This window comes from Pseudopipra pipra, chromosome 2 (assembly GCF_036250125.1).
Source record: "Pseudopipra pipra isolate bDixPip1 chromosome 2, bDixPip1.hap1, whole genome shotgun sequence".
Taxonomy (NCBI): domain Eukaryota; kingdom Metazoa; phylum Chordata; class Aves; order Passeriformes; family Pipridae; genus Pseudopipra; species Pseudopipra pipra.
The window spans coordinates 89,235,394-89,262,957 of NC_087550.1; the positions used below are offsets into that span (position 1 = coordinate 89,235,394).

Genomic DNA, 27,564 nt, shown 5'->3' on the forward strand with positions numbered 1-27,564 from the left:
AACAATTGCAATCCTTACTTTCCATTCAGTAAGGAGAATAAAGAAGATCTCCATGTGAGATGAGTAAAGCTAATGTAATTCATGGATGTCTTCTGGGTAATGAACTCAAAGGGAAGCAAATTAACCAAACCCAAGCCTCTGGATGAAGCAAGAGACAGAAAGTGGATTGGGGAAAAAAAAGAAAGCCAGTGACTTCAGGAGGACACTAAAGCAGATGTCCAGAGAATCAGTCTAATTTCTGCACATAAAATGAACTCAGGAATAAGATTTTAATGGAAGGTTATGATGCTTATGATGTAAAATTTGCAAGTTTTCTTTATTAAATTCTTGTTTTGTGTGTGTTCTGTGTTTGGATGTTTGTCTTGCAAGAGCTTTAAAGAGACTGTTCAGCACCTACACACTTTTTTCTGTAGTTTTGTGCTTGCTCTTTTTTTGAAATTCTGGTTTCATTTTTTTCTAATGAAATGGAAACTTCCCCTTTCTAAAAATATAGAGATGATTTTAACAAGGCATTTTATAAGTCTTGTCTAGTATTTGCAGAGAACGGGTGGTCTCTTCTTACTGATGGTTTATAAATATCAGGGCCCCTAGGGCAGAAATAAACCTTAACTGCCCTCCTTAGGGCCCAAGAGTCCCACTTATCCCTGTGTTGTATTTTCTGCCTAGCTGGAACTGAAGCACCATGTAGTCACTTGCTCAACCCCCCTCTCTGTCCCCCCAACCCCACTGAAATTGGGAGGAGAATCGAAAGTAAAACTTGTAGTTTGAGGTAAGAACAATTTAGTAATTGAAAACAAAGTAAAATACATTAATAATGGTAAATAATAATAAAAAAGGAAAGAGGAAAAAAGCCAAATATCCACCCCTGCCCCCCTTCTGGGTAACTTCCACACTTTCTTTATATACTTGGCATGATGTTCTATGGTATGCAATATCCCTTTGGCCAGTTGGGGTCATCTGTCCTGGCTCAACTCCCTCCCAGTTTTCTTCTGTTAGCAAAACCCAAAACATCACTATGTTTTGTACTGACATACTCTCATTCTGAATCAGAACTACACCACTGTACCAGCTACTGAGAAGAAATAGCTCTATCCCAGCAGAAACTAAGACACCCTGCTTCCTTCCTGGGGCCACTGGGATGGAGCTGCCAGCCCTTGTGGTGTCCTGACAGACAGTGAAGTGTCTATCAAACAAACTTTAGCTTGACTTGGTGCAGAAGTAATGAGAAATGCCTGTGATGAGAAGGAGCTATCCAGAGCACATCCCTGTGAGAAGGTGTTATGGTTTGTTCTTGCAGGTGAAGACTAGGAAACCTGAGCAAGTATCACACAGAGGAGATGTCTCTTTCCCTCTCATTTTGTTACCAGATGCAAGAAAACAAAACAAACCGACCAAAATAAAACCCAAACCCCAAAAAACCAACAAAAGCAATTCTTCACAAAACTGAAATGGATATTGTGGTAGAAATTCAAGAATACTTTAGTATTTCAGTTCCCAATCACCGATGGGGCCTTCCGTTCTGATTTTGACAAGGTTAATTTTGCTGTGACGCATCTGTCAGGGATAAGCATCTCTTAAAACCTAAAGAATTATGCTAACTCCATAGTCAGAGGTGTTTGAGCTAAGTTATAGTTCCAGCAAAGCTTTTTAAATTAAAGGTGATTATTTTTTTTCTTGGTAAGTTCTCTATTGTTCTCCTGCTTTTTGTAGAAAGCCAAGAAGAGATGGTGACTGTGCTATGAGCATTTAATTGCATACAGGAGGTTTGTGTCCCTTTTTGTGAGTATGCATCTTCCTGGAGATGCCTTGGGAGCTGGAACTCTCTTAACCTCCAGTCTGTCATTTGATAGACATACATGGTAATCTTCAAATGAGTGCGATGGATGACTACCTGACTTATCCAAAACACCTTCCAATCATCAGCAGCCTTGAGAGAATAACCCTGATATGAAGAACATTGCTCTACTGATGCAGAGGACCCTAGGCTCTGACTGACAGACCAGTGGGGACAAGTAACCTGACTGGCTTGCCCTTGCCCCCTCCCAGCTCGAATCTCATACCAGCTCACACAGTTTGCACACTGCCTCCAGTGCAGTGCAGAGGGGAGTGCTGTGCTCCTGCACCTGCCTGCTCTGCTCGGTGGTTTTACTGCAGGATTAAGTTTTTCAGTGGGTATGAGTGGTTTGTCCCAAGTTATACCTGATTGTGTTTTGATCCTTTTGTCTGAAGTTTCTTACATGATTAAAAAAACAATAAATAGTGAAGCCAGACAAATGAGAGAGGGGAGGACAGCAGCAGCGGTAATTACTTTTTTTTTATAAGATTGCTTGTTTTGTGTAGGTACATCAGACAGCAGAGAATTTGCTTTTGAATGCAGTACTACTTCCCTAACGTGGTGTACTGGTTTCATTAGAAGTTAATGATAAAATAGTATTTAGGAAAAGGATGAAATAATATAAATGTGACATACCAAAATGTTTACTCAATGGCTTGTTTTTTTTTTTCATTACATGAAAAACTGTAAAAAATATGTTTAAATGTCTTCATCATCATCATGGCTAGCCTTCGTGAATGAAGATTTGGGAAGGACTCTACCCACACTTGCTACAAGCACGCTAGTGGGTTAAAAAGGCCAGTGTGAGATAGACAAGTCCAGTTGCATTATCAGAATAAGAAACCCTTAATAAAAATACACAACTGAGCTTTATGCAGTGCAACACAAGTAACAGATGCAGGTCACTGTGTCCTTCTCAGCTTTGTAGTTTCAACTTCAAAAGTGAGTTTTCAATATACAAAAATTAGTTTGAGGACATTCCTGTATTGCCTCCTTTAACTCACTACACTTCCTGATTCAGGGGATACTGTTCATCGTGTAGAGCAGACCTTTTTTTCATGGCTAGGCTTCGTGAACGAAGATTTGGGAAGGGCTCTACCCATGTTTGTTACAAGCGCGCTGGTGGCTAAAAAGGCCAATATGAGATAGACAAGTCTGGTTGTAAAAGGCGCAGCAGAAAGACTCCTTAGATGGTATATTCTGCAAGGCACAAATCTTTCTGCGTTGCCTTTTCTCCTCAAGGGTGATCCTGTGTGCTTTCTCAAAAGCATCAGCAGCGTTACAGATGGTGTGTCTCCAGACCTCCTGATTTGAGGCCAGAGTAGACCAGTTATGTTGATCAGTATGGCCAAAGCTGAGATGATGTTTCAGGGAGTCCTTGTATCTTCTCTTCAGGGCTTCTCTCTTGTGGCAGCCAGTGGCAAAGTTCACCATAAAAAACAAGATCTTAGGGAGGTGGTGGTCCTTCATCCTTGAGACATGCCCTGCCCAGCACAGCTGTGTTCTCATCAACATGGCCTCAATACCTGTGACTGCTGCTTGTTCTAGGACAGATGTATTGGTCACATAATCTGACCAATGGATGTTTAGGATTGTGCGGAGGCAGCGTTGATGGAAGCGTTCTAGGAGTCGCAGGTGGTGGCGGTAGATGACCCATGATTCAGATCCATATAAGAGAGTAGACAGCACTATGGCTCTGTAAACACTGATCTTTGTACTTTTCTTCAAGTGTTTATTCCATCATCCCCATATCACCATTGGCGAATCAGAGCTCAAATCAGTCCAGCAGTTTAATTACCTAGGTAGCCTCATCTCCTCGGATGGTAAGATTGACGAAGAGATAGACAACAGGTTAGCAAAGGCATATAGTGCCTTCAGAAGGCTTCATAAAAGAGTTTAAACGTCTTAGTACTTAAAAATACTGCTGGCTTCTGTTAGAATGGTTTTTGTAATGATCAAGTGATAACAACACTGACAACACTGAATACTATGTGTCCTAATCAGTAGTGTTTCAGAGGGGAGAAAGAATACCTTGTCTATTCACATTACTCTGACTGCCTCTACTGAATTTTTAATTATGAGATTTATTTTATGTTTAGACATAAGGGGAAATGAATAGTCATATCTTTTTTATAACAGTAGTGTAGCTGAAATAATTTAAATTGTTTAAATGCATTAGATTGAAACAATAACCACTTTCTTTTCAGCAGAAAAAAGTAAACGTGTTGAAAGCTCTTTGGCTTTCCTCGGAAGAGAATCCAGTCTGCAGCCAGGAGGGAGTCATGAACATGCTCTGCCTAGGTCTTCAGCAGAGCCCCAGGGTCCCAGCAGAGCAGAGCCCAGCAGAGCCCATCCAGGTGACAAATGGTCAGTGCTGAAATGTTATAAGAAGTTCCAGTGCAAACCCTCGATTAACATTGAGTTAAAGTTGCCAGCCCCATTTCCCACTGACCCCAAAGGAATAAACAGCAAAGACCCATTCTGTCAAATGCTGGTGCTTCTTTTTTCAGTCCCTCTTTCCAGATTCAACTATTGCTTTATTTACCCAGGAGCCCTCGATGTTGTTCATTCCCTGAACAACCTCTGTTCTGCCTAGGCTACCAGTGTAAATATAAATTTGTTACAGTTCCAGTGTTATGGATTTTTTCCAACAAACCACTGCTATGACTACAAACTTTGAACAATTCATAACAATTCAAAACAGCTGTTTTCAAAAGTCTTCCTTTAATGTTAGAGAAATGTTTTCAGTTGGATTATTTACATGGATCTGAAAAAAACAACAGGGAGTTACAGAAGCCTGGGAGCTGTATCAGTACCATGCTGGTTTTAAAACCAGATGATTAATCAAACAGTATAGGATGCTCGTAATGGTGCTTGCTTGTTTCTGGCTTAAAAAGAAAATAATGGAAAGGTGGTAGCTGGATTGAGATAACAAACTGATGAGAAGATGAGGTACTAACCAAACAAAAGCATACTTTTTATTTTTTTCCTTTTTTATTAACAGAATAATTTGAATATTTGTCTACTACATAAGGTAGGTATTTCACAAGAAAGCTTTATTTAATCTGAAAAAATATTATTCAGGTGTTTCTAGTCACAACAATGCTTCCGCCTCTTCTTTCCTCGTCTGTAATAATTTTGTTAGATCTCTTAGGGATTTTTTTGGTCAATACTACATTCAAACAAAGCAGCTCAAAGAAGAGGAGAAGACTTGCAGGAGATGATCTCATAAAGAATTTTGTTTGGTTATTTCCATGTAATCTTTTTATCATCTAAACTGTAAGCCCCTGCTCTGCCCTCCAGTTTTTAGAGGACTTCATCTCTGACCCCCTAGGCACAATTTTCTGACAGTTTTATATGTATTTGATTATAAATGCATTTTTTTCCTTGTCTGTGACCAAAGCTTGGCTGTGGATACCTGTGCAATGTGTATATATGGCACCTAGAAAGCCTGAGCTTGGGAAACACAGGATAGGAAGGGGCTTTCTCTGCCCTTTGGCTAGTTCATTACCATCTCAGGTGTCAGTTATATTGTTCTCTCTGTGACTTATCATGCTTAATCCTAACAAAGTAGTTCATTGGTATCTACTGGATGTATTGTTTATAGACAGTAGCTGTAGTCTGTCTTCAATTTAACGTAGACAAGCCAAATTAACGTAAACCTTTCCTGAAAAGTAAGCTTCTCATTTTCCCTAGTATACCCCTAGTATATAGTAGTTATGTGAAATCTCTTCGAATTTGTTAATATATTGACAGGACAGTACACAACATTCAGCTGAAGGTGGGCCAGTACCCTGATCAGTGGTGTCAGAGTCCTAAACAGATATGTGTCCATGCAGAAATTAGTGACTCAAGTGAGAGCTGATGCAATTAGGTGCAGGCCTGAGCTCTGCTGCATGCACCATGTGGCTGCAGGTACACCTGGAGCCAGCTCACCTGAATGGAAAAGCCTTTAGGCAGCTCCCACTGCTCTAAACTCTTCAGTGCCTGCAAAACTTGCCACAGATGGGATTTGCATGGTGTGGCATGCCCTGACTAGAGATCTGGCCGATGCAGCTTTGTGTTCCCAGCATCTGAAGATACATAAGATTTATCTGTGCTATTTCTTTTTACTTTCTCAGGTTATCTCCAACAAACCAAATTTTAATCAATATCCAATGAAGTCTGAGTGCCTTTCTCACTATATATATAATGAACACTTGAATCAGTGCACTACAGGTGCCTTTGGTACTTCTCTAACTCTTTTGAAAACAGTTAACCTGAATTAAGGCAGCATTTGCTATTTCTTTTTTTAGTTAGAAGAAATAATATACTGGTGAGTCATAGGAATCTTGACACACAACTCTTTTCCTTACTCTGTGACTGTGGATGGCAAGTGGTTAGTTTTGTTTTTAAAATTAAAAACAATAACACAGAGGTGTAAATTCTTAGTGCAGGAGGAGTTCATGGGTAAACATCATTATGAGCCATACTGCAGGGTCACATACTTCTCTTCCATCTGTTGTGCCATTGGTAAATTATATAGGAAAACTCCCATTTTTTTGTGCTGACAGGACTTAATAAAAATATCAATATGAAGGCAGTGGCTAATCCCCATGGCAAGTTCCCTCCATGACAGTTACTACTGCGTCATCTTGGTCTTTCTGTTTTCAAGCATCTGCTGTCATCATTTGTTAGCTGGCTTCCCAGTCAGCCTTTCACCTCTGGCCTTGCCATGATAATTAGTTACCATGATGAAGGCAATAAGGATATTGAAATAAAACAACATACTAATATGATGCAACCAAACACTGCAACATTACTTTTGTATTTTCAATTTCCAATTTTCCACTCCTATTTTAATCTTTCTGAATCAAAAGGTTTTGCATACCCTGCTGATTACAGTGTTTTTGAATATTTCTTCCTCAATAGATTTTCTGTTCTCAAATTGTATAATACGTAATTTTTATGCAGTTTTGACTGTGCTTAAGTAATTACCTGCAATTATATTTCTTGATAATTTTTTCTTGTACCTTTAAAAATGTGTACATACAATGATAATCTTAATGATTTCATCAAAATTATCTTGTGCAACAAAGCTTAAGGTAAAAATAGTGGAAAAATATACGTAAAGGACTTTAAAACTCTGTTAGGTTTTTATTTGCCCTGTTTAGTTTCAGATGAGAAAGATAAGTGATGAAACATACTGTGGTCATAACCAAAAAATAAGATTGTGGCTTATTTCTGTTTGCCCCAGATATACTTCCAGGCATCTTAGAGACATGGTGTCTTAGTCTCTTTTTACACAGAAGGGATGATTTCCCAGGAGCAGGCAAAACTCAAGACTGCTGAATTATATAATTTCCTTAAAAAACCAAGCAATTACATTTGCTACTCATTGTCACTTGTCTTAAAAAAATCAGGGCAAGCATTGCCCTGAGTTTTGCAGTTGGTGTGGAGAACTTGGTGTCCACACAAGGCATGTTTCAAGAGACTTTATTTCAGACTAACTGCTGTCAGGTGCTGTTGATAGATTGCCCAAGTAGGCGGAGCTCATCTTCAAGTTTTGCCTCATCTGAAAGGAATTTGTTCCATCTGAAAGGAAACGCTCCAGGATTGTTTCGCGGTACAAACGCTCTCTTGATCCAAACAAAAAAGCTTATGCAGCCACACGCCCAAACAAGATGAATATATGTGAAAAGAGAAAGTTGTCAATATTGTAAATTGGGGAAGTAATCTTGAATGCTGGAACAAAACTACTGGATGATGTATGAAAAAAAGAGGTTTGTGGTAATGAAAGGCAATGGTCTGAATTCATTCCAGGCAACTTCCATCCTATCCCTACCTAAGAGAATGCTCTCACTCTGATTTTCTAAGCATAACTCAACTCAAAAGGATTGAATTATTCTTCACAGGTAATGTGCTCCCTTCATTGGCTGTATAACATTTATCAAATAAATAAAGCAGATGCATGCCACAGTCCAATGGCAAAAGGAATTACAGTGATACCTTATTTAGCAAATACATTTTGGAAAAATGCCATATACCAAATGCTACTCCCAAGTTCAGTCTCTTACTTTGCACAGAAGCAGTCTTCTTTGAACATCTCCTCAGTTGCAGAAAGATAAGGCACATCATGATCATTGCTCTGCTGCAAGCTGTGTTCAAAGATGGCACTGATGAACTGTAGAGACCTACCTGTGCTTACTACAGCAGCTCATTCTATCTTAGAGCTTTATGAAACAAAATACTTCTGACTGTTTGTGTCGATTAAAAGCTTCCTGGTTTACTTTGAGGTCTCCCTGGTGACCACATTGAATATTCACGTAGACTAGTGTCAATGTCCATTTTCCTTGGACACTTCTCTGCTCTTCCCTGCAATTTTTGTCCTATAACTGCCATGTTCTCTGTATTTTTGCTGTCTCATGAAATCCAGCCATTTCAGTTGATATTCCTTCAGCTTTACTATGCGTGTTTTTTTCTGAATTCTGATTCACATCAATCAGTGAATAGCTAAATGATTGAATAGTTCTCATTTTACCTATTCATTTTGGTAATGTTTTAACAAAGTCTTTCATACCAGAAACATTTTTACTGGAAACATTTTTTTACTATTAGTAGTATTATAATGAAAATTGGAGAAAGAAACAAAAAAACCCCAACTGACCACAACTGCATACAGCAGAATTTTTAGTGTGTATATCTCAGAAAGAAGTCTTCAAAAGTTATTATTTTTTTTTTTTAAATCAGTGCTTCTAGAACAATGTAGCAGAACACATGGAACATCTCACTTGTCTTTATGATAATCAGATTTAACTCATAGGTGTGTGATGGTGGTGCAAAATAACAGAAACTAAAAATCTTGCATAAAATTGTTTGCCCTAATGCAAGGAGGTCACGAGAAACATTTCCAAAATGAATATATGGATATAAGTGGTGACTGAAGAAAGACTAGCTGACTGCATAAATCCTGCTGACTTTCCTGAACCACAAATGAATTAATTCTCTGTGTACCAACAGCTTAGTGTCTGGAAGTGTTGCAATGTGCCTTTAGCCAGCACTACTTTGATGGAGGACAGTACATGCAGGCATAGCAGGATGTAATCTCTCATCTTTGCTTATCTGTGGCCACCACAAGGTAGGCAGGATGTTTGAACATGTTTCCATTTGGCAAATATAATAGTACCAGAATGTGGAATGAAAGAGGTGCCAGGAGTAGAATGAAAAAAACAAGGTGGAAGGGGCAGGACATGTCTGGATTTTTCTCCACAGTTTTTGCAGAATACTTTTAATTTGCCTAGCAAATGTGTTTATTATGTATTTTTAACAATAATGAGAACTTCTACCTTGATAATTCTAAAATGTCTGATTCCTGCCTATTTTGGGAGGAACATAAGAATGAACTTTATCTTACTATCTATTTCAGTAATTAGTAAACAACTAAGTGTCAGTGCAGGCTTAGAAATGCCCATATCCTATTCTGTGTTTAACAAACTATGTTTGAGGAACTTGTGCTTTGAAAAGCTCTGGCTCTAGCTGTGGTGTGCAAATGAAACAAGAGGAATAAGAAACACCAGAACCTGACCAATACACTGTTCCCAGAACAGCCACAAGTTAAGTAACCTCTATCAAATGTCAGGACTACTTAGTAGCTCTCAAGTTTGTAGATAATAACTCAGCGGCTGAATGAGACTAAACCTGTGAGTTTAGTCTCATTTAACTTCAGAGCCAAATATCTCAGTGACAGGTGGCAGTCTGGGTAACTCAGACCAAGCTGCCAAAACAGGCTATTGAATAAGCAAATAAATCAGCTGATGTCCTTGAGATGCTCCCACCAACAGCCTCCATAGTCTCGAGGGGCTCTTTGTCTTCCAGGAGTACGGTGTCTTCGACTAGAGAGGTTTGCAGCTGTCCGTCCTACCCCCCAAAAAACCAAAAAAAACCCCAAACCAACAAAAAACCAAACCAAACCAACCAACAAACAGCCAGTCACCTCAAATCTCGCAATCTTTACTTGGAGGATTTCCTGGGGCGGAGGCTGAGCCCAGCCCGCGGCAGCGGAGGGCTGGGGAGGATGGCTGAGGCTTGTCTCCGTCAGCCGCGTAACAGGGCGGAGGGCGTCAGCCAGCCTGGGATAATCCGAGGAGGAGATTCGTAGAGCTGCGCCGGTCTTCCTACTATGCTCTGACGACCCGCTTTTGTGGCTGGGAGGTGGCTCAGACCCAGATGGTGCCATCTGGGCGAACTGAAGGCTGGGGACAGTTTGGGAGTGGGAGTGAAACCTGTTGTAAAAGGTCAGCGCTTTCCGTGGCTCGCTTCCTGACAGAAAGCGTGAAAGAGCCTGTTCTCCGCAGCTGGATCTCGGCCCCTGACTGTGGCGGGCGTCCTGCGAGCCCACCGGCGCCCCGCACCCTGCCGGGACCGGCGGCTCCCGCACCGCCCAGGAGATACAGCCCCTTCCAACGTTTCCAGGAATTCGTCAAAATTTAAACGAAGGGTGTTGAAGAATGATTTCCTGCCGTGCCTGCTGAGGGATGCCAGCGTTTCACTGAAAACCGGCTACCGTGACAGTCGCAGTGTTGTAACTACATCCCGGAGTGAGGTGTGTGGGGGGGAGGCTAAACAAGGTCTTCTGCACCGGCTAGGTATGTCCAACGAAATATTTGTAATCGTTTTCTCTGGATCAAAAGTGAGACATCTGATTAATCTCTCCTGAAGAGGCATGGCATACTTTGCAGTTAATAGAAGCGTTTAAGGTAACATGAATATATAGTGGGTTTTTTTTAATAATTTTAAATGTTTATGGGCTTATGTAGCAGAAATAGTGTGATACTCTGACTTGCTGTTAGTTCTCTCTATACACATTCTCTCATACAACACAGGACTGTTGTATGTTTTAATATATCTGTGCTTTTGAATAAGATATTCAAAGAAAAACTGCCACAAATTTGCCAAAAACAGTGAAATCCATGGTACTTTGAAGTTCTGAGGAGATTTTTTTTTTCTAAATTGAGTAGATCAACTTCGAAAGGACTAGAGAGCAGAGGAAAAGATGGCTATGCCAATTTAATGACAGATTTTAATGAGAATTATACCTTACTATGTGCTCTTGTGGATGTTGTAATTATAATTCAGGTGCATGTATCATCAAAAACCTCTTTAAGACTTTTCTTTTGGTTGGTTGGTTATGGTATGTTTTGGGTTTTTTTAACTTAAATTGATAAAAATATTTCCTTTCAGGGTGAAACGTTATGGACATGGCTCCAGATACCTGGAATTTTTTTTCCCCTCCAGAAAATTTGGGCAAAGATAACTCTAGCTGAATTTTGTCATGAGTGGGCAAACTCCACAGGCTGGTTGCAAGCTCAAGATGTGGACAAAATGACTGGAAAAAGGGAAAAATTTACCTGTTTATCATGGCAGAATGTGGTAGGAAAAACATTTACACTTGACTCTGCAGTCATACGTTTGTTATTTTCATCATTAATTATGTGAATGCATGGACAGACCAGAGCCTAATTTAGCTGTTGTGTCTACCTTCCACAGAAAGGGAAGTTTCTCACTGTGAAAAGTAGGAGACAAGAAGGAGTCTCCTCAAAGCAGTTTGTGTGCATGGTTTTAAACAAGGCTATATATATTTGTAAGTCCTCCATGTTGACAAAAGGGCAAGTTATAAATTTAAACAGCTAGAAAGAACACAGAAATTATAGAGAAGCAGGATGCTGGAACTTTCTTTCTGAATGTGGCAAAATACTACTGCTGCCTCTGCTGAATCTACTGCTAGGGCAAAAAGAGAGCTCATGTGAGACAGAACATTAGAGTAAGGTAATGTTGTAATAGAACAGAATTTATGAAAAAACAGTATTTCAGAGAAGTCATAAAGGAATTACCTGGTCATTTTTAAATTGTTTCCATTATAATATTTTCATCTTTTCAAAAATAAAAACTGTAGATTTTTTACAGTTACTGTCTGTCACAATTAGTGAAGAAAGTTGTAGGCTTTGTACAAACATACATAACCTGCCTTCAGTGATTTTAATGTTTCATGTATTTCTATGCTCATCATTCTTGTGGGACTCATTCCTTTTAACAGCTAGGCAAGAAAAGACATGCCTGGTGATCTGAGTGAAAATTTGCAATGAGGGAGGAGGAAAGAGAAAGGAGAAGAAAGCAAGCAGGCACTGCAAGAAGCAGTGTGGATGACTCAATGTATGGCACGCTTCTGAGTCAGCTTGGTGAAGTAAGACACAACAGCTGGAAGTGTCATCTTTTACTATTGTAGAAAATGGTGATCAGCTAAAGATGCTTCACAACAGGATGGGGTTCTCCTGATCATCCTTTAGTTTGAACAGTTGCATTTGTCCTCTTACAGTGCTGTAAAACACTGTGGTAGGCTGAATAGAAAAAAAGCAGTAAGGCAGATCAAGTTAAGGAACAGCTTGACACAGGCATGCAACTAACAGATCCTTCTCCAATCACAGTATGGATCAGAAAACTACTAAAGAGTCCTGATAATCATTCTCAACTGTATAAATAAGCAGGTAAAACATAAATGCTTAGATTTTCCAGTGAAGGAAGATCACCACTGGAGTCCCAAATGCATCTTCTGCTCAGCATGTATTTTTAATGATCCATACAGAGGGAAACTGTTGCAGTGGCAGAATTTGCCAACAATACAAAGCTATTCAGGCTAGAACATGAAGGTGTAAATTGCAAAGAGTGGCAGAAAGATGTCACGATAGTGAATGACTGGGTAATAATAGCATAAGAAAATTTTTTTAGGTAAATATAAAGAAAATTTAAAATGAAAACATATGGCCAAAATCCTAACATCACATGCTCAGCAGCTGACTGGGTTTATCTGATTCTTAGCACTCAGTGACGAGGTCTTGGAATTTTACTTCATAGGCCCATGGAAATATCAGGTCAATAATCAGTAGTCCTCAAAGAACAAAGAAGTGGTTAGAAATTATTAGGAAAAATCCAAAAAAGCCCAATAATTGTTTTAGCTTATAAATCCATAGTGCACCTATGTTTTGAAGACTGTATGCAAGTTCTGTCCTCTCCTCCCCATTTCAGACAGGCTGTAGCATAACTGGAGGCAGTACAGAAGTGGGTGGCAAAGGTATTCAGAAATATGAAATCAGATTCCATCTCAGGGAAAGTTAGAGAATCTAACACTGTAGCTTGGGAAAGCAAGAAGGGGGAAGGAGTGTGCTAGAGATGTAAAAAACCTTGAGTGCTTAACAAGCTGAATAGGAAATATTTACTCACTTTTTTTCTTCTCGTGTAATAATTAGGAGATGTCAGGTAAAACAAGCAGGTAAGAGGCTCAATACAAGTCAAAGACAATTCCTGTATTTCATGTGTCCTGAATTAACTGTGTAATTCCTGTATTAACTGTATTAAATTTGATTTTAAATTGTGGAAGTTTATATTGGAAGCCACTAATTGAAAGTTTTCTTTCCATTTCTGTAGGGAAACATGACAGCAAAAACACTGTTTTCATGTAATATTGCAACAGCATTTCTGTCTTTAATTATTGCAAGTAAGTTTATTGGCTATGGAAGGTTTTGTTCTGAAACTTATTTTTTTTCACTCAAGTAATAAACTTTCTGTGAAAATGGCTGTATAAGTAAAATCTACATGCATACCAGTGAGTTCTTTTAAACAGTTCCAAGAGTGGAGACCTCTAAAACATATGTGTTATTTCATGAAGTATCTTATCACAGAATCATTTAGGTTGGAAAGGAACTCTTGAGATCATGTAGTCCAACCTCACTGACAATACCCCAAGGTCAGCTAGAGCAGGTTGCCCAGTACTGTGTCCAGCTAGATTTTGAATATCTCTGCAAATGGAGACTCCATGACCTCTTTGGGCAACTTGTTCCAGTGTTTGATCACCCTTACAATAAAAAAGTCTTTTCTTGTGTTCAGATTGAATGTTTTGTGTTTCAGTTTGTGCTCATTGCCTCTTGCCCTCTCAGTGGGCAATGCTGGCAAAGTCTGTCTCTTTGTTCTTCGTTCCCTCCCATCAGGTATTTACACACATTGATAAGATCCATTTCATCATGGCTAGGCTTTGCAAACGAAGATTTCGGAAAGGCTCTATCCACATTTGTTACAAGCACACTGGTGGCTAACACTCTTCAAGCCTTCTCTTCTCTAGGCTGAAGAGTCCCTGCACTTTCATTCTCTCCTCAAGTGAGAGATGCTCCTTTCCCTTAGTCACTTTTGTGGCTATGTTCTGGACTCTCTCCAGTTAGTTCAAATCTAGCAGGTCCTAATGCACTCCAGGACATTTAGCCTTTTTTTGCCATGAGAGGGAGCATTGGTGGCTCATGATCAGTTTGTGGTCCACCAAGACCCAAATGTTCTCTGAAGATCTGCTTTCCAGCTGAATGGTCTCTAGCATGTGCTAGAGACACTATTCCAGACTATTAGCATTTAGTGGCAGAAAAGTGTTATCAGTTCTTGTGGCCACAGCATTTCATAACCATCACAGTTATTGTGGGGCATTTGATACAGATATCTGAGTAATTCAAGGTTTGGATAAGTAATTTGGAAAAGATTTATGGTGAGGTGATGCAAACTGTGGATGACACAAAATTATCCTTTGATGGTTAAAACTGATTTTCGCTATGAAGAGGGTGTCTGGATATCAAATATTTTAGTGATAGAATGTTGGTAAGTAAATCAAGTTGGATGTGAAGAGGCATGGAAGGGTCACGCACCTATAGCAGAAGCATGTGTACTGTATGTGTGTGATGTGAGCATAAAGTTAATTGATAACCACCTGGGAAAATGCTGCTTTGATGTCTCTGGATGCTCTTTGGAATCATTAATTGTCATCAGTGGTGAGCAGAAAAGCAGAATTTTTGGAAAGCAGCAGAGTAGAAAGCAGAAAGCTTCATTATGCTACTCTGTTACCCCATGGTAAATGTGTACCTGTTGAACCCTTCAGTTCTGGTCATTCCATCTCAGAAAGATCATTTCAGAAAAGGTAGAGAGATGAGTGACAGTGTCATCTGATATGGGATGGCTTTCATATGAGAAGTCACTAAGTGAAGGAGGTAAAGAAAAGAAACTGAGGTAAAGAAACAACTGAGGCAAGATGGGATGAAGATCTATAAAATTGTAAATACCATAGACTAGGCAGATGAGAGAAAAATTACCATTCCTCATAACAAGAAACGCATGATACCCAGCGAAATTATAAAAGCCAGTGAATGGTTTTTAATGCAGAACATAAGAGGAAAGAAAGGGGCTGAAAGCAAAGTATTACTGTATTTGTTGTATTCTCCACTCTTGCACATTTGGCACTGGTTGTTGTCAGTGCCAGGATTTTGGGCTAGACAGACGCCTGCATGACTCTGTGGCAGTTCTTATATTCTAACAAAGCAAGGAAATTTAAGTAAATATAATACAGACTCAGAAATGGGACCATGGTATCCAGAGTTGGTCCCCTTTTTGTCATATTGCAAAAAGAAACTCCAAAAAACCGTAAGCTGAACTCACGGTATTGCTCTTTTCCTGTATGAGTCTGTTTGTGTCAGAAGAAAAGAAAATGAGCTCATTGGTGATTGCAGTAATTCCTCTTTAAAATTCATAAAATGCAGGGTGAGTTGAAATTTCCGTTGTAAACCTAATGTTTGTGCAACATGATCTTTAACTTCATTGTCCTCTTAGGACATTTGGCTATCAAAAGCATAGTCTGTTTTGAAGAATTGCTTTGACTACAGTTAAGTGAAGTTAAAAATAAAGACCTTAAATGTGAAATTTGTGTGCATGTGCGTGTTTGTGTATATGCACACGAAACAGACTGGGGAAAAACATGTACTTTAGTAGTTTGCATCTGAAGTTAAACATGCAAGTCTGCTGCGAACAGACATTCTACTGAGTGTAAATTTTGCATTCAAAAAACAGTATTTCAGTGGCACAGCTGTATCTGTATACCACTGGGTAGTACTCTCAGCTCTAAAGATAAGGAATTAAAATTGTATTTTAGTCGTTGACTTGAGAATGGAGGTGAAAACTCCAATTAACTTCATAAATGTAATCGGGAAATAAGTTCAGTATATTCTTCTAGAGTGTTTGAGTTTTTCTTTAATATTTATCTCTTTCTTTTAGAGAAATGTGAAACCTACGATGCAATGTTGGAGCAAATTCTTGTGCCTGACGGGCAGCCTCTTGCTGTTAACTGTTCACCAGAAAAGAGCTTGAAAAGTGGAAGCTACAACTTAACGTGGTATAAAGTTGGTAACCAGACAGCTGTGCCTAGAGACAAACTGTCTAGAGTGCATCAGCAGAAGAATTTAATTTGGTTTCTTCCTGCAATGTTAGAAGATTCTGGAGACTATGAATGTGTCATAAGGTGAAAATTAAAAAAAAATTACATTTTTACAGAAATGAGTTTCAAAGTGAGTAACTTTTAGAAAGCAAGTCAAATTTTTAGAGTAAGAGAAATACTAATAAAGCAGAGATAGTGCATTCACAAAAACTAACTTAGACTGGGGAGATTAAGTCTAGTTTTGGGTTCTCCTTCCTTATAGGCAAAAGTAAATCTATTAAAGAAACTCTAAACTTCTTGTCTTCTCTTTCTTCTCCAAAAAGAATGCTGTATATTTTTGAGTTGCAAAATGTGCCAAATAGGTTAATTTAATTATGTTCTGTTAATTGCAGGAATTTGACAAGCTGGAAGAAAATGTGTACAAAAGTAACAGTTTTTGAGAAGATTGATGGTTTATGCTTAAATGAAAAATTTGCTGTAGAGGAGGTGATATTCACATCATCATCTGCAAAGGTTGTGTGTCCACACTTGGATTATTTCAGGAATGAGAAGGATATTCAGCCTGTTCGTTGGTATAAGGTGAGAATGTGGTGATTTGTACTGCCTCATAGCTGTCCGTTATTTAAAATAAAAATCACTGATCTTCGAAAATTGGAGCAGAAAAACTAAAGATTTATTGTAAAAGGGAGATAAAATTATTTAAAAGAAACTGCAAGAGGATTAAGACTTCTTATCTTTAAAGGCGCATCGGGTTTTTTTATTAAGGGGGTAGAAATTCAGCTTAGATGTAGGAGCGCCGTTGACCCACGTATCCACCAGGGGGCATTTGATTACCTGCCATTGAAACACACTCGTAAGTTTATTGGAAACAGATTTAGTGTGAGATATCCATTATGTGCTCAATATTGTTCTATTAAATTGTTATATTTCATGTGGTTCACAGCTATTTAAAGGCTCCTTCTGTTACAAGAATGTAGTGCCTTCTGCGGAATTCCTGCCTCAGGCCCATGCAGTCCAAATGGTACCAGTAGTATTTAGGTTCCTTAAAAAATTAAGTGTAATTATCGAGTGATTCTTAATGGATGAATATTTCTACAAATCCTGACGCTTGCATTTTACTTTCTTATTTTTCTAATATTGAAAGTTGTTTTCCAAAGGAAATGAACTGGGGTATCTTTGAATTAAAAACTCAGCTGAAATGAAGCAGCCAGTGCTTTTTATTCCACTGCCCTTGCCCTTCCTCTGCAAGGCATCCATCCCAATGCTGTGGTCCACTGAAACTTCAGATGGTATTAAAGAGAGATAAACCATGGAAATATACAGTGATATGAATTAACAGAGTTCTCTATACATTTTTAGGACTGCCAGCTGCTGGAAGGGAAAAGATTTGCCTTCTCAAACAGTGATCTTATAATTTTCAATGTGACTGTACATGATCAAGGAAACTATACATGTGAAACAACATGTAACTACAATGGAAAACAATATAACATTTCACGAGATGTCAGTCTGATTGTAGAAGGTAAGTAAATAATTTAACTGTGTTTGTGTTCATAGACTAAAGCAGAAAGACCTAATCTGTGGATAGACATGCTTAGGGCTACTGGTTTTCACCTAAATGTGAGGGAAATAAATGCTGACTGAGGGTATTTATACTTTGTCTGTTGTTGATACCATGTTGAAGATTCATTCTCCTGTTCAAAGTTGCAGTATATCAAAGCTCTGCTGCCCAGACCAGCTGGCAAAGTCCCTAAACAGATGCCCTGTAAGGCTTGGTGGTGCAATATTTTCTACTGCAGCCTCTATCCTGCCCATCTTACTTCTTTGTCTTTTACATTATTCTCTTAATGCAAGAGCAATGAACTAAACCAGCCCAAATAATGGCAGAGTCTTTACTCTGTGTGTACTATCTGTTTCCTTCAAACCTTTGTCTCTTTTGCTTTTGGTTTTAAGCTGCTCAGCACAAGAACTTCTGATCTCTGATATTGTATGTGTAGCTCAGTAAACCCCGATTTATGTTGGGGGTCACCAGCACAACAAAAAAATATAAAAGATGGTGTAGGTGTAAAATATGAAATCCTTTGCTAGCACAGCATCATGAGATTGGCAATGGATCACTGAAAAGACTGTGCTATACCAAGGCAAGCAATACAAGTACTGTTTTTATATTTCAGCTAATGAAAGACATTTTAAGGTTTACTAATATATTGTATTACCATTTAATGGTCTCTTTTTGTGCTTGCCTGTTTTGTCTGTGTGCGTATATACGCATATGTATGTATGTATATAAGTGTGTGTGAACATATGGTGGGAATATGTATCATATTTATATATCTGTGTGATATGAATAAACAAAATCTGAGGAACATAAGGTTGGATCAAATGAAATGATCATTCTGGTCTTAAAAGCTGGTCCTAGAACTTCTCTCTTAGTGGAATTTCGGCTGCTACAACTGAGTAGAAATAAAATCATATCACTCCTTTGCCATATGTGACTGAAGGTAGCTCAGTAGTTTTTAAAGACTCCAACTGAGCAAGTTTATACTAAAATATAACTCAAACAATAATGCAGACCCTGTTTTCAGAATGGAAGGGAAGGATATATTTGGGACAATTGTGTACTTTGCTAGGGGACTCAAATGAGATGCTTTATGATTTATGTTTGTTAATTTGTACACTTGGAGAGTGTCATATATGTAGTCTTAATTGTAAACATCTAAAAGGGGTCACTGGTATTGTTCTACCTTATAGATAAGGCTGTGGGAAGAAATTTAAGGCCTTTCACTGGAGTATAAAAATTAAATTTCCCCCTTAGAATAGTAGAAGTCTAAAATAGATGAACTGCGGTCTACAAGTTCTTGGCTCCAGTTTGTATCTGTGGGATGCTGGGTGACAGACTATCCAGACTGTAGAGCAGCAGATATTTGCCCATACTCTTCTCAGCACCTGTGCATGCAATACTACAGAATTTTTGTGGCATGGAATAGCCAGTCCACCATGAGTGTGTGGAGATTTGAGGCATTACATTTTGGAAGAGACAGTGAAGAACAGCTTAGCTTCAAGTCAGAAGTAATGACTACCTGAGATATGATACTTTAAGTACTGAGTGATGTTTGTTAGAAAATTGCTGACAGCCTTGTCTGTAGAACAGACTGTAACTGCCCTAAAGGTTTTCTGAAAAGCACTTTTTTTCTTTTGGTTAGTGAGCCAACCAAAAAAGCCTCCAGAAATATCTTACCCAAGAAACAACTCTATTGAAGTGGAACTTGGTAAGTAGTTTTCTGTATGAGAAAGTATGAATTTGTATAATAGTGAAAATTTATACTCAAGGAGTGCCCTATTATGTGTTTTCTTGCTTTTGTCTTTTAGAAAAAAACCCAAAAACCTAGTTCAGTAACCAGCTCAATTTCTCTTTGTTGATCTCCCAAAGGAGGAATGTTGAGGGGTGAGAGGGAAACAAACGAGGTGTGTTGCTTACAAAGTCCTAGGGTAATTTCTCAGATGCCAAGAAAATTGTAGGGAACCCAAGTGATTATCTGTCACATCTGTTGCTTTCCATGACTCTGGAAGAGATTCTAAGAACAGATCCATCTCAAATCTTCAGACAAAGTGATGCCCCAGGGGGAGACATCTTCCTGGATTCAGCCTTTTCCATCCTACCATTCTCTTTCTGGATCTGCAGATCACTGACTATATAGACCCTCTGTTAGAGTAACTTTTCTGAAAGGGTTTGGTATCATCCTTAGCTGGTCTGTGTGGGAATCAATGAACAATTCCCACACTGATATATAATTAAAGATTTGTAGAGACTGTAATTATGCTATGGAAATTAACTCTTTATTTTGTAACACAATTTTATAGGCTCACAGGTTACAGTGGATTGCAATACAACAGGTGCTGATGGGTATGAAGTGTTTTGGATGGGCAACGGTGTGTATATTGATGTATTTTATATGAGCAGAATTTTTGCAAGTCCCTATGAGTAAGTATATTTTCAGACCAGAAAATACTGTGTTGGCAACCAAAGTGGAACTTTCTCCCTTTGGCATTAAAATATTAATTAACATTTCCCCCTTGCTTTAAATAGCATTCATTTTAAAAACTCTAATGCTTGCCTTCCCCAATTAACTTCCTGCTTTGAAATAAAAACTTGAAACATAGGAGGGACATGGACTTCACATGAGATTGTGCTTTTTTTGGTCATTGTAAAAAATCTGTCTTAATTTCCAAACTTGGAAAAAAGTGTTTTGTTACAATCTCATACTTATAATACAGTAATGCAAGCTCTGACCTGGCAGAGACCTCTTTTGGTTGGATCAGGCATGTCCAGGTACATTATCTCCAGACTCTCTCTTTTTTCTGTGTTCTCCTTTCCCTTCATATCTGCCTCTGTGAAAGGTCACAAGAGGACAAACCTGTGCTTTACAGGAGAAATTGAGATTTCCAGGTTTAAGAGCCTTGAGTTAGAGAAATATAACAGAAATCAGCTGAAGAGCTAATGGAAGACTTCATTGGGGGCATTTGTACTGAAGCTTAGATGGGTGAGAAAAGGAAGACAGATTTCCAGTGATGAGTTGGGTTTTGGGAGGACTTGAACCAAGCAAAGCATGAGAAGGGCAAGAGAGAGACAACATCATGCAAGAGCATGATGGCGAAAAGCAGGTTAAATGGAGTTAGTTAGGAGAGAAGAAATTATACCTGACTGGAAAAGCAACTTAAATTGGAGCAAGAGGCAATCTGAAGTTTTCTTAGATATTAGAGGTTGGGAATTAAAAATTGCAGGTTTTTTATCAGCCCTTATCTCATGGTGGTTCTGTGAATAAAAAAATGTGGTAATTTTTGTAAATTCTCAAGCACTATCTATGACCAAGAAACTGATGAAGGAATGAGAATGATATCTTCAAAGTAAGAATATTGTTGTAAGAAAAAAGTAGTCATTATAAAACAAAGGGAGAAATAAAGGGCTGAATTATTTGGGTGCTCACAAGGAGAAAACACTGCAGAAAAGTAATATATTATACTGTCATAAAGAATTGTAATGCCATAAAAAATTGGGTCATACTGCAGAGGCACATGGTTACTGAATTGATATTGTAAAAGCAATGTTATTTTTTTACTTCCTAGAGCTTAAATGGTCATCTTTGCAACCATTAGTATTTTGCATTAGTGATGTTGATTTATTCATTCCTGTTACAGTGTTCAAATTACTGTAACATTTTGCTTAGAAAGTGATTCATGTGGTCCTTTATATGCCCTTTATGGTATGTTTTATTTTGCATTTTAAATGATAACTAGACTATGTTTTCAGGAAAGAAAGTGGACTTGTTAGTTAATTTTACATTTGAGGTCTACGATTAACAAGGTAGTGGTATCCCACATTTTGCTGGTGGTTAAAAGTTTGTTTAGTTCACACATCAGTCACACATCACAGTACACAATTAACTGAAAGTTAGTATGAGTGGTTTTATGCCCTTGTACAATGTATGGGGGATAATCTGGGTCTCTTAATGGTGCAACCTGACACAACCAGCTGTTACAAGTCTGTTCTGATCCATGAGGTGAAGCACCGTTTAGACTCCAGTCCCTGTAGCTGGAATCACACTGTGAATTGGTGGTGTCTGCTGCATGTCACCACCTTTGATGTCCTCCTTGTCCCAGAGCTGCTGACCACAAGGTGATGCCTTGTTCCAGGGCCTCTTTCTGTGTCATATCCCATTGTGGAATCTCTCTGTCCATCTACTCTTACAGGGGTAGAGAAGTCTATAACAATGGTTTGCTTAGGTTTCTAAGGTATATTTTTGTCCTTTAAACTATAGAAAGCTTATATTCCTTTGGGGAAACCCAGCTCCAGATAGGGTAAAGTCTTGGTGTCTTGATGTTTTCCAACACGCATGCTAAATGTCAGTATGAATGTCTGACTGTTCGGGTTCCTTTCATGTAATGCAATTGCTCATCTGTTGTGAAGTGTGGTTGACGTTTGCAGAAGGAAATAATCATTGTTGTGCTGCGAATATTAGAGATGAAGCCATTCCAGAAAGGGCTGTGGTTTATGGTTCTATTTGTCACCTTTTTGACAGGGAAGAAACTTCTAACGATGGACGCCCTATGCATTCTGTGAAGCTAATAATTTCAGAAGTGACTAGTGAAGATTATGAACAACCATTTGTCTGTCAGGCTTCAAATGCCTTTGGGCAGGTTGCATCTTATATTATATTAAAGCACAGAGGTAAGAAATATTTATCTTTGAGGCCTGTGATTGTGTTTACTTCCCCAGAAGGTGTTTTGATACCAAATTCTTGTGTATCATTTCAATAGAAGACAGGTGCATTACAGTTTGCAGTACACATGCATGTGCCTGTGCATAGGGAAAGAATCACCATAGTAGTGTATTTATCATTATTTAAAAAAACAGGTAAATAGAAATGAAAAATAATGTGAATAATATTAATATCATAATATGAATAATAAATATGAATAAAATAAATGAATAATATTAAAATTTGTATTGCATTTGTGTGAAAGATCAGGTTTGGACAAATTCAACATTTAAAAAGCAATATCCTTATATTTTTGTGCAGTTCCTGACATACAAAGATGGCTGACTGGAGGGCTTGTCTCTTTGTTAATTTTAACATTTATTATTTTAATAATCTACAAGACTTTCAAGATTGATTTGGTGCTTTGGTACCGTAATTCTGTCTGTGCCCTTACAAGTAAGGAAGGTATGTGAATGTGACCAGGTATGTGAGTGTAATTATCCTACTGATTTTTTTCACTTGCCATTGCTTCTGAGCAAAAATGGGATTATTTTGTAGAATGTATGTGGACCTTTCATGAGGAATTTTCAGATACACACAAAGACATTTTTGGGGGGCATTTTTTCAGTCATATGGGTAAAATATATAATGCTTGAGGTAATAAAAGCTGTAATATTGGAGACAGTCATGGTGAGATAGGCCAAAAAGAATTATACTCCATTCCCAAATTAGCATGTTTTTTTTTGCTTTTCTGTAGTTTCTTTACATGTAGCTATATGGTCACTCTGATGATGAACAATAGGTGTCACCAGAGCTACATCCTGTAAACTAACTGTTTAAAGATGTGCATTAAATATCTACTTTGAAAATCAGACTAGTTTCTCAGAGATTAATTTCGTTGGGGTTTTTTTTGCTTTGTTTTGCAATTTCTCCCTTTTACCCACACTTTACTTCTAAATCCTGTAAGTTATGATGTTTACATGCCAAAGAGAAAATTTGCTACTAGTTCTGTGTTCTTCTAATTCTGTGATTCTTCTTATATGTTTTTGTTTGCTGTACTGTAGACAAATACACTAAGGTATGAAAAATTTGAAATAAGCACAACATCATAGGTATTTTTTGTATTAGTGCTCAGAATTAGTCTGTCTGGAGTTTCCCATGGCTTGAAAGTGAATGGATTACATACATTGATGTAGTTAGTTTACTCATGGCTGTCCTAAATGTTTTCACAGAAAAGTAATTTCAACTTCTGGTCAAAAGTTCAGTTTTTCTGGAACACTTAAATGGAGTTCTAATTTAAAAAAAAAAAAAAAGTAACTTGATGAGTTAAATCTGATTTTGGTTTGTTTACTTCAGTCCTGCTTACTATGCAGTTTTAACTCTCAAGACTTAGCTGCCTTCTCACCTTTTCTTCTATGTGCCTTTTCCTCACAGAATTATTACAAGAAAAAAATTGTCATTTTTCCATCCTCTCTTATGGTTAGTCAGAAGTGGAGATAACTGCTGTTGAAATTGCTTTAGGAGACGTGGTGAAGAAAGTCCTGACACCTCTGGGGTTGGGAGCTCCTTCCTGCAGGCCCCAGGACTGGCATCCAGCTCCCCTTCTGTCTCTTCCCTTCCCATGATGGGAAAAGAAGTCAGATTCTGATCATCTTTCTTTTAATTTGTAAAGCATTTTAGTAATTTGAAGTTATTCTGTCAGATAGGTGAAATCACCCCCCCATTATTATTTTTAAACACACCAAAATGGAACTTTGCAATAAAAGCATCTCAGTTTTAGTTTTTTAATAGAAATGTTTGTGTTTGTTTTAGATGGGAAAACTTACGATGCATATGTCCTGTATGCAAAAAGCAGTGAAGGCAAAAGTTTCTGTTGTCTGGAGACCTTTGTTCGTAGAATACTCCCAGATGTTTTAGAAAAACAATGTGGATATAATCTCTTCATATTTGGAAGAGATGATTTACCTGGAGAAGGTATGCTTTAATTAGTAGAGTTAAAGTTGTCTTTTGGGACATTGTTCTCAGGTTCAAAGTTTATCTATGCAATTAAAACCTACATCTCTTGAAAAGAAAGCTGTATTTGTTTATTTTTTAATGGATAATTTGTCCAATAGACAATTTATTTTTTTTTTTTTTTTTTGTCCTTACTGAAAATTTTGTTCCAGTGTTATGAGGGTCTGCACTTTCTTTTTATTGATGAACAAATTGGGATTCAACAGCATTAATAATATTGTTGAGGTTTTTTGAATGATAACTCCTACTGGGGGCTAAAGAAAACTAATTTTTTGTCAGCTATGTCATACAGTGGATCATGAATGACAGCGTGAAGATCTTAAACCTACCAGTCCTCTGAGCTTCACATATGTGTAATTTTAAAACTAAGAAGTATATCACATCAGTTGTAAAGTTTCTATGGAAACTTTGATCATTCCTTTATTACTTACAGCTGTAGTCAGTGTTGCCGATGAAACCCTTAAGCAAAGCAGAAGACTGATGATTATTTTGGGATCAGAAACATCTAGTTGCTGGCTGCTAGAAGAGACCTCTGAACAACAGCTAGCTATGTATAATGCACTCATCCGTGATGGGATTCAAGTGATTCTTATAGAAATGGATGAAATACAGGACTACACAAGCATGCCAGAATCAATCAGATACATTAAGCAAAAACATGGAGCTATCCAATGGAAAGGTGACTTCTCAGAAAAATCATGTTCAGCAAATACAAGATTCTGGAAAAAAGTGCGCTATCAAATGCCATTCAGGAAAAAGGTATCTTATTCTGAAGTGTATTTATTGCCATTAACTTCGAACAATTCTGCAGCAAAGGGGAGTTAAGAAGTGCCTATTAAAATAATACTGAGAAGGTAATTCTGAATTGTGATGTTTCTTGCACAAAGTCTTTATATTACAAACTAAATGTTTTCTTTGAGATGTAAGAAATAGTCATCCCTTCCTTAAATTACACCTTAAAAGAAAACCTCTGTGCAGCTTTATTTCTGTTCTGGATTTTTGACAGTGACCCAATTTGTTGTGTTAGCCTTCATTAGATACGAGAAGTAAATGTTATGGTGATGGTGGTACACAATCAAATAGCCACAGTCCACATGAATGTTATATGAAGAAGCAGCTATGAGGTCCATTTTTAAAAATTGAAACTGCAGTTGATAAATTAAAAATCTGTTTCTATCATCAGAATTTTCCTAGTCTTTCTGTTCTTGTTACTTCTCCATGATTGTCTGACTTCGTCATTGCTGCAGGAAAGCCTGCACTGTGCAAGCCTTGAGGTCCCCTTCTGAGCAAAAGGCCTTATCCTTGTTCCTTTAAGGAGTTGGGGAAATACATGACATAGCAGGTATATATAAAAATCACAACACTTAATGTGTTTCAGCTGAACCGTTGGTACAACGTGTGCTCAACAAATGGCTTTTTAGACATTTGTTCAATAATTCTGTGATATCTGCTCTTTGTTTGTTTGTTTGTTTGGTTTTTTTTAAAAAAAACTTAGTCTATTGTAATGGTCAGCAAAACTGAAAATATTTCAGATTTTTTGAGAACTGGAAGTTCTAGAATGTGCTGCTACTCTGAAAACGAGAAGTTCTTATTCTGTGTCTCTAACTATACACACAGAAATTTACTGAGAATCTATCAAAGGACTGTGCTTGGGCTGGGTTTCCTGGAGAGAGTGGAAAATGGCCACTTCTGAAACATGACCAGATGGTAATGGCAAGAAATGGTATCTTGTGTAATTGTGAAAGGAAAAGTTAGAAGCATGTGCCTATATCAAACTGCTTGGAAGTAGCTTGGTATTTCTGGATCCAATCCATTGTTTTGTGTGCATCACCATGAGAAAATGGCATGCTGCTTCCTTTTCAAGGTTGTCTGAAGCAGCAGGAGTTTTCATGGTCCAGCCTTGAAGAGCAGCATCTGAATGCAAATATGAATTATCCTGTTGTTGTTGTTGTTGTTGTTGTTCTTTTCTGAAGTTAACTAGGTTCTTACATCATGTTTATTGCTAGGATAGCATCTGTCAGTTGGTTCTCAGAAGTATGTATACTATAGAATATATTCTTCATTGGGCTGTATTCATGGGAGAGAGAAAGCAAGATCCGGGAATGGAAATAGATATTCAGAGTGAAAGATTTGCAATAGCATTTCATGGTACCTTTTCCTTTGAGAATGTCTAGCAAATACTCCTTAGGAGCAGTTTCTCATTCTCCTTATGTGGGGTTCACAACTGCATAATTTTCCATAGCCTTGACTGACTTGGACTTGTTCTGAGTTGTCACCATGAGAACTGAGAACAGGATAGATCTATCAGATGAGATACTGTCGTTATAGTAGATGTTGAATCAGTTTTCTATTTAAAAAATAAATTTAAGAACTTGGATAGTTTAGATAATCATTATTGCCAAATTTTTACATTGTGTTTAGACCTAGACTTGCTCAAGAAAGTTTTGAAAATTACATTTTCCTTCACAGATTTTTTTCATTTATGTTAAAACCAGAACCCTCTTATTCTCCATGTTGAAGGGGAAAAGTAATAAAGAAAAGATGTTGAAACTGTGGTGGAGTTTTTTCAACTTTCTAATTCCATATGCTTTGAAATAGGATTCGCAGTACTACAGAAAAGTACATTGATTTGCATGGAGTTTTGCTGGCATTTTTTATTTCTTCTGTGAATGTACTGTTACGATTTCTGCCCGCTTTTTTCATAGTTCTTTTCAGAGGTTTGCTACAATATTCAAGATAAGCATTTTCCCACTGAATGAGACTCCTAAAGACTCTTAATTGAAGACAGATGAGAGTCAGAATTTATTTACCTGATACTTTCCAACAACCACACTTAGTATAATTATGTAGACATTTTAGTGTTCTTGTGTGAAAGCGAGTGTGGGTTGAGATAAGAACAATTTACTGGAGACAACAATGAGATAAGAAAACAATATCAGCAACAATATTAATAACAAAAGGTATAAGATTAATAAATGATTTACATATAAAGCCCAAGACAATACCAATTGGCTCTTCCCACCATGTTTTCTCTCCACCGGAAGGAACGTCCTTCTCCTCAGAAGCCAGAGAGAGTCCCTTTCCCCTGCTCTGGCAATGATGTGAGGTGGTATCCAATAACATTAAGGTACTGGCCACTTCCCCTCAGCCATGCCCCCTCCCAGCTGTTGAAAATAATTAACCCTGTCCGA

General features: G+C 37.9%; 1 protein-coding gene across 1 annotated transcript; it reads left to right on the forward strand.

Moving 5' to 3' along the window:
* The first annotated feature begins 9,581 nt into the window (after positions 1-9,581).
* LOC135410048 (interleukin-1 receptor-like 2) lies at positions 9,582-26,927 on the forward strand. Its single transcript, XM_064646327.1, has 12 exons — positions 9,582-10,458; positions 11,054-11,242; positions 13,292-13,361; positions 15,944-16,187; positions 16,496-16,682; positions 17,463-17,625; positions 19,307-19,372; positions 19,965-20,085; positions 22,181-22,329; positions 22,682-22,825; positions 24,173-24,334; positions 24,807-26,927. The coding sequence occupies exons 2-12, from the start codon at positions 11,195-11,197 to the stop codon at positions 25,196-25,198; spliced, it is 1,746 nt and encodes a 581-aa protein (XP_064502397.1). The 5' UTR covers positions 9,582-10,458; positions 11,054-11,194; the 3' UTR covers positions 25,199-26,927.
* Positions 26,928-27,564: the final 637 nt, after the last annotated feature.

Bases quoted from the DNA above. Each gene is read 5' to 3' on its own strand.
- LOC135410048 (XM_064646327.1), top strand. From the start codon at position 11,195: ATGACTGGAAAAAGGGAAAAATTTACCTGTTTATCATGGCAGAATGTG. The intron at 17,626-19,306 runs GTAAGTAAATAA...TCTTTTGGTTAG, and splicing joins TGTCAGTCTGATTGTAGAAG to TGAGCCAACCAAAAAAGCCT. The intron at 19,373-19,964 runs GTAAGTAGTTTT...ACAATTTTATAG, and splicing joins CTCTATTGAAGTGGAACTTG to GCTCACAGGTTACAGTGGAT.